We start from the raw sequence: 14,237 nt of genomic DNA on the forward strand, positions 1-14,237 counted from the left end.
GAAGCTGACCGCTTGGCTGCTCCAGTTCCACTCCTGATCAGGACTCCCGGTATTTCGTCCCCTGTTAAGGCCATCCTGGTGGCAGCTCATAAGCCATCCACTAGGAAAGTCTACCGTAGCAAGTGGAAACGGTTCTCTTTGTGGGCGGAGCGGCAAGGCCTAAACCCCTTCACAGTTCCTCTCCCTTTGGTGCTTGACTTCTTAACCACTCTTTTTAATGATGGTGCCAGCAGTTCCACGGTCAAAGTACAACTTGCGGCAATTTCTCATTATCACATTGGTCATGACTCCAGCCCACTGATGTCTGCCAAATTGTGTAAGATTTTCCTTAAAGGTACTTTTCTTCTCAGGCCCCCTATAAAGCAAGCGGTTCCTCCTTGGGACCTTTCCTTAGTTCTTCAGGCCTTGACCGCCCCCCCCTTCGAACTGGCGGCTACGGTAGATCTGAAATTCTTATCTTTCAAGACCGCCTTCTTAGTAGCCATTACTTCGGCCAAGGGAGTCTCAGAGCTTCAAGCATTATCAGGTAAACCTCCTTACTTGGTCTTTCATCCGGACCGTGTTTACCTCGGGACCAACCCGTCCTTTCTTCCTAAGGTAGCTTCTGAAGCAAACATTAATCAATCTATTAACCTCCCTGTTTTCTTCCCTAAATATCAAAACAAGGGTGAATACAAGCTTCACTCCTTAGATGTTCACAGGCAACTTATAGGACGGCTGGTCGTAGGCAATCCGACCAGTTGTTCATTTCCTTTGCTAAATTTAATTTGGGCAAGCCAATTTCCAAAGTCTCATTATCTCGCTGGGTTTCACAATGTATCTTACTAGCTTATCAAGCTTCGGGAAGGCCCGCACCGGAGGGTGTACATGCCCATTCAACCCGGTCAGTCTCTACCTCGGCAGCCTTTAAGGCTAGGATTCCTCTAGATGATATTTGTGCAGCAGCCACGTAGGCTTAATCTCATACCTTTATTTCCCACTACAAGTTGGATCTTACATCTAGGGGTAGAGCATCCTTTGGCTCCGCGGTGCTCCGGAATATCCTTCCATGATGGCCGCCCAAGATTCAGGTAGCTGGGGACTCTGTCCCACAGGTTGCAGACAAATGAATCTCCTACTTCAGATTTAGAAGTTATGTACTCACCATAACGTTCCATCTGAGTAGGTGTATTCATTTGTCTGCAACCATCCCACCCTCCTATCCCCCTGGCCTTTCAGTTTCCTGCATATGTTGTGTTACCCTTTTTAGGGTGTTTATGCTGTTGGCAAACTCTATCTGAGGTCATGTAGGGAGAGCAGGGCATTATGGGTGAGGGGAGGAGCTGAGAGCTTGGATCCATAGCTGGTTAACCATGCCGGTTCGGATCCGATATCGGATCCATAACCCACAGGTTGCAGACAAATGAATACACCTACTCAGATGGAACGTTATGGTGAGTACATAACTTCTAATTTTTCATCCCTAAGGTAGCCTCTGAATCCAAACAGTCAGTTTCAGTCTGTCTGCATTTTTTTAACTACTCCAACAAAGATGAACATGCACTTCATAGGCAACTGAAATTTTACCTTCATCACACTGAACCACTTAAAATATTTGGTTTGATTTTTTTTTTCTTTGCTCAAAACAGATTTAGTATTAAAAAAAAAAAAACACTCCAGGTGAACCATGTCTTGATGTCTCCTAGACTGTATCACATTTGTTTCAAAACCAGTGTCCTCCAACTTGAGGCTTGCTCTGCAAATTCTATAGCTACATCTACAGCATTCAGTAATTCTTCAGTTTGTACTGCAGTAACTTGGTCAGTGTAGCCTACATCTTCAGAATGCTACAAACCTGAATTGATCTCTAGATCCAGAGTTTCCTTTGGAGCCTCTAGCCTTAAAGGGCTTTTGTCATACCAACCAGTAGCTGTGGATTGTGACCCAGCAGTTGTATCATATGGGCAAAATGTAAAGGATATGGAAGTTATGTACTTAATGTTGGATCCTTTCATTGCTGTCTGTCCAGTATGTGAAACCCACCATCCCCTGTTTTCTGCTGTTGATACTGAAGGGGTAGTACTCTGTACTCACGGTTTAGGCAGCAAAATCAGTAGGGTAGCTGGACTAAGGTGCATTGTGGGGGGGGGGGCTTTGAGAGGCTCAAGATTAGAGCACTAGCTATGCCGCTGTACAGATCTGACAAGTGTCTGTAAGACCCAATTAAGTGGAGAGGAATGAAAGGATCCAGCGCTCTAAGTACATTATGTCCATATTATGTTTTTGTCACATCCTTTTTGAGAGCCATCAAAGCTGCAGATTTTAGGAGTGGTGCTTTATGAATCATTGAAAGACTTGCCAATTTTGTTTCCCTTCATAGATTAACACTAGGCTAAAACTAACTGTGCTTGTGGGCCATTTTAAGCCTAGCCAATTACCCTTTGTAAGAATCAAACCCAGGACCTTGTGGCTGTAAGGTAAATACCTTCGCCACTATGCCAACCTCCCAACACAAAAGCTGAATGTCCTGTCTTGGTATTCGAACCGTGAAATACCGCATGCAAAGCCGGAACTCTAACCACCAGGCTAAGTCGCAGTTTCTTTCTTATATTATCTTTTAATTCTATTTACTATTGCACCCCCTTTGCATGTAATATCCTCCGCTTCTGCTGAAATGACATGCATGTTTAAAATAGCTTTTGAGGATTTTAAACTGTTTTGAGGAATCTACTGTTGGACTTTCCAAGTATCTCTACTTGCTGTACAGACTGTACAATGTAGTTTCTCCCAGTTTGTTTTTTTTGAAAATGTTAAAAATGGTGACTTTTGGAGTAATGTGTTGATGAATTTAGTGATTGAAAGATTAAAAGTAAAAAGCTTTTCTTTTTTTTTTTCCTGTACAAGGTGAAGCAAGCCACAAAATTCCAGTTTCTGGTTTTGAACTTGCAGATGACAACTATCATAAAATCTTCAAAAACCTTTGTGAATTTGTTGGCATATCCTCAGGCAGCTTTGTGCCAGTCTACTGCAAGGTATTAGACTTTACAGTTAATTTTGAGGAGCTGATGGGTATTAAATGGTATATTTTAATAGTGTGTTTTTGTATGTTAAAGCTTTATCTTTGATGGTGATCAGTATTACAGTACGACGTACTTGGGTTATACTCCACCTTAACTCTCATTAAAAGCAGTGCCTTCCTGTTTTTTTTTTCTGTAGGCAATATCTTAGAATGTATTAATGAAGGTAGTCAAGTGGCTCCCATATACATGTCTTTTGAGCGTGTTGTATACGGATACCTTTCTTTGAATACTGTTACAGTATTGATGTAATGAGACATCCTGCAAAGGATTACCATACATCAGACCAGCATATTTTAGAGAGCTAGGAGTTACAAAAGGGATGTTTAGGGCCTTTGCCAGTTTGGATTGCTTTTGGCAGATAATTATCCCTGTTGTGAAACATTTCTCTGCTGCTTACTTTTGACTTTTCATATCAAATTAAGAAAATGTCATAGTAAAAATCCTTACAAGGACAGTCCTGCTAATTTTGCCTGGGATCCGGGCATAACTACAAAAAAGTGCTCTGTGTGTCCTTTCTCAGACTCTTAGGAGCTATTTGTTTTCTCTGAATTTATCTTGAGAACCCAAGGTTAAAAGAGCTTGCACAAGGGAGAATGGCTTCTAAAACTTCCCAGTCACATTCCTTTCCAGGCAAAAAAAAAAAAAAGCTAAAGGTGATGAAACATGAAACTGCTGCTGTCTGGTGAATCCTGGAGGTATCTGCTGATGTCCTGCCATTTCACTGTTGTAGTATTCAGTACATTAGGGAGCCACTGCCAAGGGCAGCCTGACATCTGGCCAGTATACCAAAACCTTTAAGGTACGCCATAAGTCTCGCACACGCTCCCTGCGATAGTGTAGGGCATAAAGGGGATGCCCGGACGTACCATCCTCAGAACATCTTTCTGCCAGTCTGAACGCCCATTCTGTTGCTAGTTCACGACTCTGTTAGATAAGTGCCTCATTGGGATTCTTTTTTACTTATCCCTTTTTTATTGTAGCTTGTGGGGTTTCATGTCATCCAAGGAGGGTAAATGCCAGTATGGGAGACAAGATTTCCCCAAAAGACTACCACAACCAGTGTCTCTTGCTTGGGTACTTCTCACAACCATAAGTCCTGTTCCATTTTTCAGGATTTTGTACCGAAAACCTTTTGTAGTAAACTATTTTCTTTGGTGCTTTGTTTTGAAAATCAGCGTCTTAAGCATCTTGCGAAAGATTATGCAGAGTACTTCCCACTCTGGGGGACAGCATTCAGTGAAGGCCAAGAAGCCTAGGCTGGAATTTCTGTGGTTCAGCCTCCGTTGGATGTCTGTCCTGAGGTAAGTGAATGCCCGGAGGATTACCTGGCTTCATTGTTGGATTCCTCTGCTGAGACCGGGTTGGAGTCCGGCAGGGATCTGACTTTAAGCATGTCTGAGGAGGCTTTGCATATGTCCATATCTGATGCTCATTGGGAACCACGGCTGGTTATTTCTGAGGGGCTTAGCGGTGTTCCCCAGATATTAGTCGGGGAAGTCCCTACTTCAATCATTGAATGCTGTCCTGGGTCAGAGCCTGACAAATTTTATAAGGTGGCCATCCCATTGAAGAAAATGCAAAAGTCCAAAGTGAATGGCAGGCCTTCTCTCAGGGTTTTAGTGCTTTGGCATTGAAACCTCCTTAGGGAGTTTCTGTTCCATCTCCCCTTGGTCCTCTCTTCCTGTAAAAAGACCCAGGGAACAGGATTCCTCTGAGGAAGAACTGGATTCAGATGAGAAATCCCTTGCTTACTCTCAGATTCCTTCTCCTTTGGACTATGGATCGGTGAAAGAGGAATCTACCAGTCCTAATACTCTGAAGAGATTTCTTTTGGGGACACTATCTCCAGGGTGATAGTGCTTTAAATGGGATTCTGCCCAGGTCTCTGAGGTACCTAAGATACCATGAGTTGCTGCAGATGGATTCTTCTAAACCTTTTGCTGTTTCTCCTGTTTTGGCTGCCTTGTTGGATGCATTTTCCAACACTTCTAAAGCTCCTGATTTTCAGGCCCCTGCTCCCAAGAAACCTGATAGATTCTATTTGATGCCTGAGGGCTGCAATTTTTGTACAAGAGTACGCCTGACACCTCAGTGGTGTCTATAGCCTCTGACAAGCCATCTCAGTTGCTTCTTTCTCCTAAGTTACTGACTTCTGATAAAGATAGCTGGACCATGGAAAGGCTAGGTAAGAAGATTTACACCTCTGCTACCTTGGCTTTTCGAGGTGTTAATTATCGGACCCATATGTCCATGTACTGTTTGGCTGTTCTGTCCCAGGCTTGTCAGGTTTTCTTATCTTCCAGACTCTGAGGGTAAAACTACTGCTCTTCCCCTGTTAGGGACTTCAACTTCCTATCAGGTGGCTTGTCATTCCATCAAGTGTAGTTGAGATGCACCAGATGCTTCCTCTAGGACTGCTGCTTTTGGGTCAGTGATGAGATACTGTTGCTTCAGCCTTTGGCTGATAAAGCTGTTGATGGGTGCCCCTCTTGATAAACACTTATTTGGTGATGCTACTGCTGCCTTTAAGTCCCTTCAGGATAAGGGCAAGGCTTTACAAGAACTTAAACGTGTGTTTTTCTCCTGTGCCTTAATTTCACAGAAACTACCCCAATAAGCCAGCCTTTTTTTTTTTTTTTTTTTGGCTGCAATCTTGCCCTCCCGCAGTGGCGGCAAGTGGCCTCCTAAGGCTACCCAGGTTTCAGTGCCTCAGAAGTGTCCTTTTCCAGATAAACCATGTGCTGTCTGACTATCCTATTTTTCTCAGCTGCTACTTTGTTTCCTGGTTGGCTATAGATCACAGGATTCTTGGGTCCTGTCCATTATTTGCCAGGGTATTACATGGTTCGGAGATCCTTTCCCCTTTTTATGGGTATTCATCAGCCCCCTCAGGAGCAACTCTACTTTCCAGAAGTGCTTTGGACCTTTTGACTCCGGGTGCTATTCGAGGTGCCAGTGTCCCAAAGGGGAGGCAGTTTTACTTCGGTACGTTCCAAGTACCTAGAAAAGAGGGTACTTGGTGACCGATTCTAGACCTGTCTCATCTAAACACTTTTCTGAAGATGACCCATTTTGAATGTTGTCCCTTAAACTTTGTTCCGCCTCTCGTTTCCTCAAGCTTGTGGTGTCTCTGGATCTCAAGGATGCTTATCTTCATATGCCGATCCATCCCCTTTTCAGGAAGTTTTTACGTTTCTCTGTTTCCTAGCAGTTCTCTGCTTTGCCCTTTGGCCTTTCCCCTGCCCTAAGGGTATTCACCAAATGCCTTGCTCCTGTGATTGCTTTTTGCAAGATACAGGGGATCCAAGTATTTCCTTACTTGGCCGACCCGTTTCAGACATCTTCTCCAGAGATTTTGTTGCAAAATCTTCATTTTGCCATTTCCCTTCTGTGGAGCCTGGGCTTCACAGGAAACTTCAAAAAGTATTTTCTGACTCCCTCAGGACCATGTTTTTCTGGGGTTCAGGATTCAGACTGTGTCTATGTTGGCATCCCCTGCCTCCTCCCAAGGCCTTGACACACACTTACTTTTTTCTAACTCTTCCTCTGGCCTGTATTACAGCCAGGGAGTTTGAGAGCTCTGCGATTTGCGGCATCCACTATCCCTTTGCTTCCTCTGACCAAACTTCAACATGCACAAGCCTTAGAATTTGTAGATGTTATGTAGTCCTATCTCGCCGTAATTCTTGCTGGATGGGTTTGCAGCCAATATTCGGCTCTGACTCTGCTGATACTAAAGCTCAAGAGCTTTTACTGGCTCAAGGCTAACACCTATCCCATGGTGCCTCACGGTAATTCCCCAGATCTTGTTTGCTGCAAAAGCTTCGAGGTTGTGTCTTACTGGCTTGTTGGCTAAGTAACACTTTATTTGCTAAATTTAGTCCCTTTTCTTGACTTTCTATCCCTTACAGTCTTTAATAATTATCTCTTGTGTGACTCAGAACACAGACACCAACTTCACCGATGCGAAAACACCGACACAGAAAACATCAACACTACAAATCACGGACATTTCACAGGTAAGGGGTTTAAATTTCGCTAATCAAGCCTACCATGTTCAGGTAAGGGGTTTAAATTTAACACATGCATAACACTGCCACCTTACCTGAACATGGTAGGCTTGATTAGCGAAATTTAAACCCCTTACCTGTGAAATGTCCGTGATTTGTAGTGTCTGTGTTTTCGCGTCTGTGAAGTTGGTGTCGGTGTTCTGATTGTCGCTGTTATGACCTAGAACCATATATATATATATATATATATATATATATATATATATATATATATATATATATATATATATATATGTATATATATATATATGTATGTGTGTGTGTGTATATGTACATATATTTACTCCCTTCTGTACTACTTTTTTGTCAGTAGTTAGTACTTAGTATTGCTGTTTTTGTTTGTCTAGCTAGTCTATACCTTGTAGTCAAAATGTATAAAGATAAGGATAAGAGAGCATAAGGATCATCGCCCTTCGAGGTTTAAGAAGTGATAGATGCTCACAGAAAATGTCTTGACAGTCACACCAGTTGCGTGTACTGTCTAGGTGAAGCTCATTTGCAGGAGCCCTGCACTTTTTGCCATGCGTTTAGAACCAGGGTCTTAAATGAGAGAAAAAAAACTTGATAGTGGTCTTATGACCAGTTCCTTCCAGGAACAGCTGTTAGGCAGCTCCTAAATCTTCTAAGAGGAAGTCTTTGGCCCCAGCTTCCGAGCCGTAGAAAAAGACCAAGGCGTCTGAGCCAAGGAGTTCTGGCTCCGATTCAGCTTCGTCCATTTCGGTGCAGCCTCAGTGCCGAGGCAACCTTCGGTACCGAAGATTTTATCGGATATTGTCACCCACCTTGAGATCTCTTATTTTGTAGAGGAGGAGATCGCCTCCGGTCTCCACCAGATCCTCCAGGACTCTACCAGATGAGGACATCGAGCGGGTGGTGAAGAAGTTGCTTTCAGATCCAGCTCTGCCAAGAAAATTGGCCCTCTGGACCCATAGGCTTTGTAGCAGACACCCTTACCTGCCACTGTTCCTCCGACTGCTTCGCTCTTGGAGCCTATTACTTCAGGTTCTTCTGTCTTGGACCAGTCTGTTCTGGGGATTCAACCTGCTTCCTTGGAACCAGTTGCTCTATCCTCGGTGGCTCAATCTGGAGACTAGGGATCTGGGAGCAGACGCTCTTGAGTCTACTCTGAGGGGGACAGTCACCCTGGCTTCTCTTAGGATCTGACCCTCTCTCTCTCTCAGTGCCTTGGCTCGACTCGGCTTGGCTTCCACTTCTGCTTCTGAGCTGTTCCCCCTTGCTAGGAGCCAGCCATCTGTCCCCTCTGAGTGGAGGTGGTCTTCGGAGCGGGGAGGGAAAGGCTTTCGAAACTATAGAGAAGGCTTTGTTTTCTGCTAAAGCCGTACCTTTGGTACCTATGTCCCATCAGCTGCAGGCAGCAACCTCTTCCCCCTGCCACCACCCCCACAGAGTAGGGAACCAGAGGCCCAAGTAGCCCCCATTGGAGGTGCCCCCTCTTCCGAGACCTCCCCACATTATCCCACTGCAGAGCTCCCGTGGAAGAGACTGTGTAAGAGGAAGCATGTTGACTCACCTGAGTCTGTCACTTCGGACACTGATTTAGAGGAATCAGAAGGGTCTCCTAGATCCCTCTCTGAGGATGTCTCCTTTTCTGACATCCTAGAAATCCTTAGAGGGTTGATTGGAAGACCTTTAACCCTACTGAGGCTGAATCTGTGTATCTTGAGGCCTTTGGTTCCTGACCTTCCACCTCCTGGGTGACACCGCCTTATGACCAACTCTTGGGGGTCATATCTTGGAAAACCTGGACCTCCCCAGACTCAGTGGAGCCTGTCCCGAGGAGGCCAAATAAATTTGACAGCACCTGCGGATAACACTTTCCTTAGTAAAGGAGTTCCCATTGATGCTATGGTGGTAGCAGCGGCCACCAAGGAGAAGTTGTCCAAAACATCTAATATCCATCCCCCTAACAAGGAGTCCAGGACAATGGATAGGTATGGGAAGCGCATCTTCTCTTCAGTGGCATTTTCATTAAGATCGCTGAATTACCTTACCCATTTCCCTCTATAGAGGGATCTCGTGAAGGAGTTACGAGAAATACCCTCCAGGGTTCAGTACCTCTGGGTTCCATGGATAAGGTTTCTGCGCAGCTCTCCACCCTTGCATCCATAGTTAACTCCTCCATGAGGCTGATATCGTACGCAGCAGATGGAGCGAGTAGGGCAGCTGCAGCAGGAATATCCCTCAGGAGACATTCTTGGATGCGTCTTTTTAATTTCATGGAGTCCTTAAAGTCTTCCTTCACTAACGTCCCCTTTGCTGGTTCATCTCTTTGGACCCCAAGTGAAAGGCTTTGACTAGGTGCAATCAGGAAGGGCAAACCTTATTTGTTGTTGGGAGTCTGTTTCTCTCTCCTGTCTAGACCCTATCCCAAGGATAAGACGGGAGGCAAAATGTGGTTCTGTAAATCCCAAACGTTTCCCTCGGGCATAAGGTCAACCCTCCCCTAGAGGGAAGAGGATATAATGGAAGACGTGGACAGCAACATCAGCAAGACAGAGAAACTTTCTCTGATAGTCCCATCTCCCCTGAGGGAGTTGCCAGACTCTGACTCTGGGGGCAGTCGGGGGTAAGAGCCAATCGCTGTACCCAAGCACCTGGCTAACAATCTCAAAGGATCGTTGGGTACACACCATAATATCCAGAGGTTACCTGATTCCTTGTTTCCGAACCCCCAACAAACCGGTCTCTACCAGACGTGTACCACCTATCCAACTAGACCGTGCAACATCAGATGTCATCTCATCGATGCAAAAAAGTCATCCAAGAAGTCCCCACAGAGCAAGTAGGATCCGGAACTTGCTCTCTATTTTTTAGTTTCGAAAAAGACGGGACTGGAGATCAATTCTAGATCTCAGCAGGCTCAAGTCTGTAAAGAAATCGAAGTTCCGAATGATCACTCTGCTGTGTATTTCCCTTTATCGGGAAAGACAACTGGATGTGTTCAGTCAGTCTCCAGGACGTGTACTACCACATCAAAATGGACAGTCGCTCCAGGAGATACTTGCACTTCCGGCTGGGAGCCAATCAATTTCAGTTCAGAACACTGCCCTTTGGTCTCACTACAGCCCCCAGAGTGTTCACCAAATGCATGGCAGTGGTTACGGCTCACCTGAGACGTCAAGGATTCTAGGTTTTTCCGTACCTAGACTGGCTCCTCACTGCTACCACCAAGCATCGACTCATCAGAACCAGGGAAGAGACTCTATCCTTGTGAGCCACTCTAGGCATCAGAGTCAACTTAAAAAGTCAGCCTCATCTCCTTCACAGCATATTGTATTCTTAGGCTCAGAAATACACAACCACCATGTCAGCAAAACTAGCACCAGAAAGAACAGAGTCTGTGCAGTCATGTCAGATCCTTTGTTAAACAAAAAGTTCAGGCCAGAGTAGTCCTAGTCCTAGGGACTATGGCTTCCTACATCATATTAGTTCCTCATGCTCGTCTACATATGAGGATACTTCAGTGGCTGTTTGCCCAGTGATCGATGCAAGACCTTTAATTATCTCATCAGATTTTCATAAACACCTGCAAGAAGGATCTGACGTGGTTGCACACGCAACAACTTCTACTAGGTCGTCCACTTGTTCCTCCTCGAGACAGCAGTTTTGACCATGGATGCTTCCAAGATATGGTGGGGGGGTGGCATCCGGGAATGACAGTCCAAGGTACTTGGCAGAACCACTTGCACATCAGTGTTCTGGAGATGAGAGCAGTGCTGTATGCATTGCAAGCACTTCACAGCTCCCTTCCCACCGGGACAGTTGCGATTCAGTCAGGCATGTCTGTCGTGTGGTACGTAAGCAAGGGGGAACCAAATCTTACCCGTTTTGCAGAGAGGCCTTGAGTTTGGAAATGGGCGATGGATACTCTATGCTTCCTGGTAGCAACACACATCCCGGGGAAGTCAGACGTAGTAGCAGACAAACTCAGCGGAGCAGTTCTGATGCCTCAGGAGTGGTCCCTGAATCCAGAAGTTGCGGAAGAGATCTTTCACAGATGGGGCCAGCCTTGCTGTGACCTATTCGCCCCTCACCTGAACACCAAATGCGGCAGCTACTTTGCTCTCATTCCCCATCCAAGGAGGTCAACCAGGGATGCTGTAGTCCATGATTTGCCCCTGGGACTTCTTTATGCCTTTCCACCTTTTCCTCTCATCCCAAAGGTAATACAGAAAGCAAAACAGTTGAGGAGTTCCCTGATCCTCATTGCTCCATACTGGCCTCGACAAGTATGGTTTCCCTTCCTGTGGCCCTACCTTTTGGAGGAACCATGGATTCTGGATCCATCTCCAGACGACCTGATATTTATCAATCACAACAGTTCCATCCCGCCATCCACACCCTCAAATTGACAGCATGGCTGCTCCAGTTCCACGAATAGCCAGGTGGTGTTCCCCTATCTCCTTCTGTCACACATTCTAATTTCATCCCATAAACCTTCCACTCAGAAACTATACTCCAGCAAATGGAAAAGGTTTTCTATTTGGGCTACGAGCCAGGGCTTGGATCCATATATGGTTTCTATAGAATCTATCCTATCCTTCCTAGTATCAGTCTTTCATGAAGGAGCTGTAGCCGCGACAGTTAGAGTTCAGTTACCTGCCATTTCCAATTTCCATTTTGGCTTCATGGGAAATCCAGTCATGTCACACTCCTTGTGCAAGACCTTCTTAAAAGGAGTTCTTCACAGGCCTCCAAACAGTCATTAGAACCCTGGGACTTAAACTTAGTCCTCTCATCTTTAATGCTCGCACCATTTGAGCCCTCCTCTTCATCAGACCTAAAATTATCGTGGAAAACACTATTCTTAGTAGCCATAACATCTGCTAGGAGAGTTTCAGAACTGCAAGCTCTTATTATTCGACCTCCTTACATTATTTTTCACAAGGATAGTGTCTCCTTCAGGACAAACCTTTCCTTCCCCAAGGTATGCTCAGAGCACAATCTGAACAGTACTATTGAGCTACCAGTGTTTTTCCCAAACCACTCTAATAAATCTGTCTAGACTACACCAGTTAGACTTTCACAGATTTCTCAGATTTTATTTACACAGGTCTAAAGAATTCAGAAAATCAGATCAATTATTTGTTTCCTTTTCTGATGGGGGGGGGGGGGGGCTTGCCTGTTTCCAAGGTTACTCTTTCAAAATGGCTTTTGGATTGCATTTCCTTTGCTTATCAATCAGCTGGCAAACAATTACCCATCAAAGTCAAAGGCCATTCTACTAGAGATGTATCTACTTCATGTGCCTTTAGATCTAGGCTCCCAATTGATGCTATTTGCGCAGCAGCTACTTGGGCAAGACCACATAATTTTGTCACTTGTTACAAATTGGATTTGGCCTCCTGGGACAGGTCTTCCTTTGGGTCCACTGTGCTGAAGTGTCTCTTTGCTTGAGCCACCCGAGATATAGGTGCTAGGAAGCTGTCCCTTCCAGCAAGAATTATGGTGAGATAGGACTACATGACATAAAGAAGTTACGTACTTACCATAACGTTCCATGTTTGTAGTCCATCTCGCCTACATACTTGCATTCCTCCCTCCATCCCCCTTCCTGCTTCTGGAAGATCTGGTGGGCTATCCTGGTGCTGTCTGACCTCGTTTTCATTTGTTGTCTACCTGGCATGGGTTATATTACAAAATCCTTTGTATATATACAGCTCTGATATTCCTTACCTGATGGGTACTTATTGCTTTCTTGCAAACAAGATCTGGGGAATTGCCGTGAGGCACCATGGGATAGAGGTTAGCCTCAAGCCAGTAAAAGCTCTCTAGCTTTAGTATCGGCCGAGTCAGAGCTGAATATCTGCTTCAAACCCATCCAGCAAGAATGTAGGAGAGATGGACTAACATGGAACGTTATGGTAAGTACACAACTTCTTTTTCTACCTTGTTTCAAGAAGAACTTCACTGCTGGATCCAGCAGTTGCCTTTAAATGCAGGACTCCCTTTTCATCCCCGCTTCCCTCTCAGGAGCTGTTCAGACACCTCAGACGTGGGATGGGGAGCAGCTTTTGGCTTCTTAAAAGTGTAGGGGAGTGTGGCCACCTCTTCAATAGAGCACATTCAGTGTCAGATGAGAGCTCTTCTGCTGGTGCTTCAGGCTCTTAATTTACTTTTTCTCCTTGTGACCATTCGAGGTATTTACAGACAATACCATAGTGATGTGGTATGTAAACACGGGAGACGAGGTCTGATGTTTTGCCTGTTGGTACTCCTGGTATGGGATCATGTTGTCCAGTATTAAGTGACTTCAGGCAGACGTTCCATCAGATCAAAACATTATGGCAGACATTGAGTAGGTCCTTAACTCAATCCCACGGATGGATGCTTCACATGGATGTGTTTTTCGACATTGTCCACCAGTGGGGTACTTCTCAAGTAGATCTGTTTGCCTCCTCTGAACAGACTTCCTCTATTTTGCACCAGAGACCCAGGTCCTCTGGTTTGGAAGGCAGACACCCTATCTTTTTCTTGGAAGGAGATGTTTCTTTATGCTTTACCTCCCCTTCTCCTTCTTCCAAAAATCCTATTCAGAATTCAACAGTTGCTGCCAGAATCTTGTTTACTCCATTTTGGCCAAGAGGGCATTGCTTCCCTCTTCTGCATTTAGCCAAGGGCAGTCACCACAAGTTACCTCACAGGGTGGACTTACTCACACAAGAGAAGGGACGTTTCATTCATCCCTACCTGTCCAGTCTTCAACTGCACTGTGGATGATAGAATTTTGACTCCACTTAGAACACTTTTTTCTGTGGATGTGCTTAGGGTCAGGCAGGAGTCCAGGAAACCCAGTACTAGGAAATCCTATTTATCCAAATGGAAGAGGTGTTCTATTTGGTATCTTTCTCGTAACCTGGATCCACTTTTTGTAGATGTTCCTTTAGTTCTGTTATAACTGTGTGAATTGCTCAATGCTGAGTTGGCGCTTTTCTCCAAGGCCCATTTATCATCTAGCTCTGCTTATCTGCCTTTATCTTCTCCTTTAGCTTATAGATTTGAAGCTAAACAAGGCCTTAAAGGTGATTTATGTTCATGTTTCATTGTTGCAGTCCTAACATATGGGTTATCCGGCTCCCGGTAGCCC

At 45.0% G+C, this 14,237-nt stretch overlaps 1 protein-coding gene across 4 annotated transcripts in view; it reads left to right on the forward strand.

The window, feature by feature from the left end:
• The window catches only part of MAEL (maelstrom spermatogenic transposon silencer), a 699,006-nt gene that overhangs the window by 412,688 nt on the left and 272,081 nt on the right, over positions 1 to 14,237 (forward strand). For all 4 annotated transcript variants that reach the window (XM_044073092.1, XM_044073091.1, XM_044073094.1 and 1 more), the window contains one exon: positions 2,884 to 3,011. In XM_044073092.1, coding sequence (XP_043929027.1) covers positions 2,884 to 3,011 — 128 coding nt within the window. The remainder of the gene's footprint in view (positions 1 to 2,883; positions 3,012 to 14,237) is intronic.

The sequence above is a fragment of the Protopterus annectens genome, chromosome 5.part1 (assembly GCF_019279795.1).
Source record: "Protopterus annectens isolate FY-2018-M chromosome 5.part1, PAN1.0, whole genome shotgun sequence".
Classification (NCBI taxonomy): Eukaryota; Metazoa; Chordata; order Ceratodontiformes; family Protopteridae; genus Protopterus; species Protopterus annectens.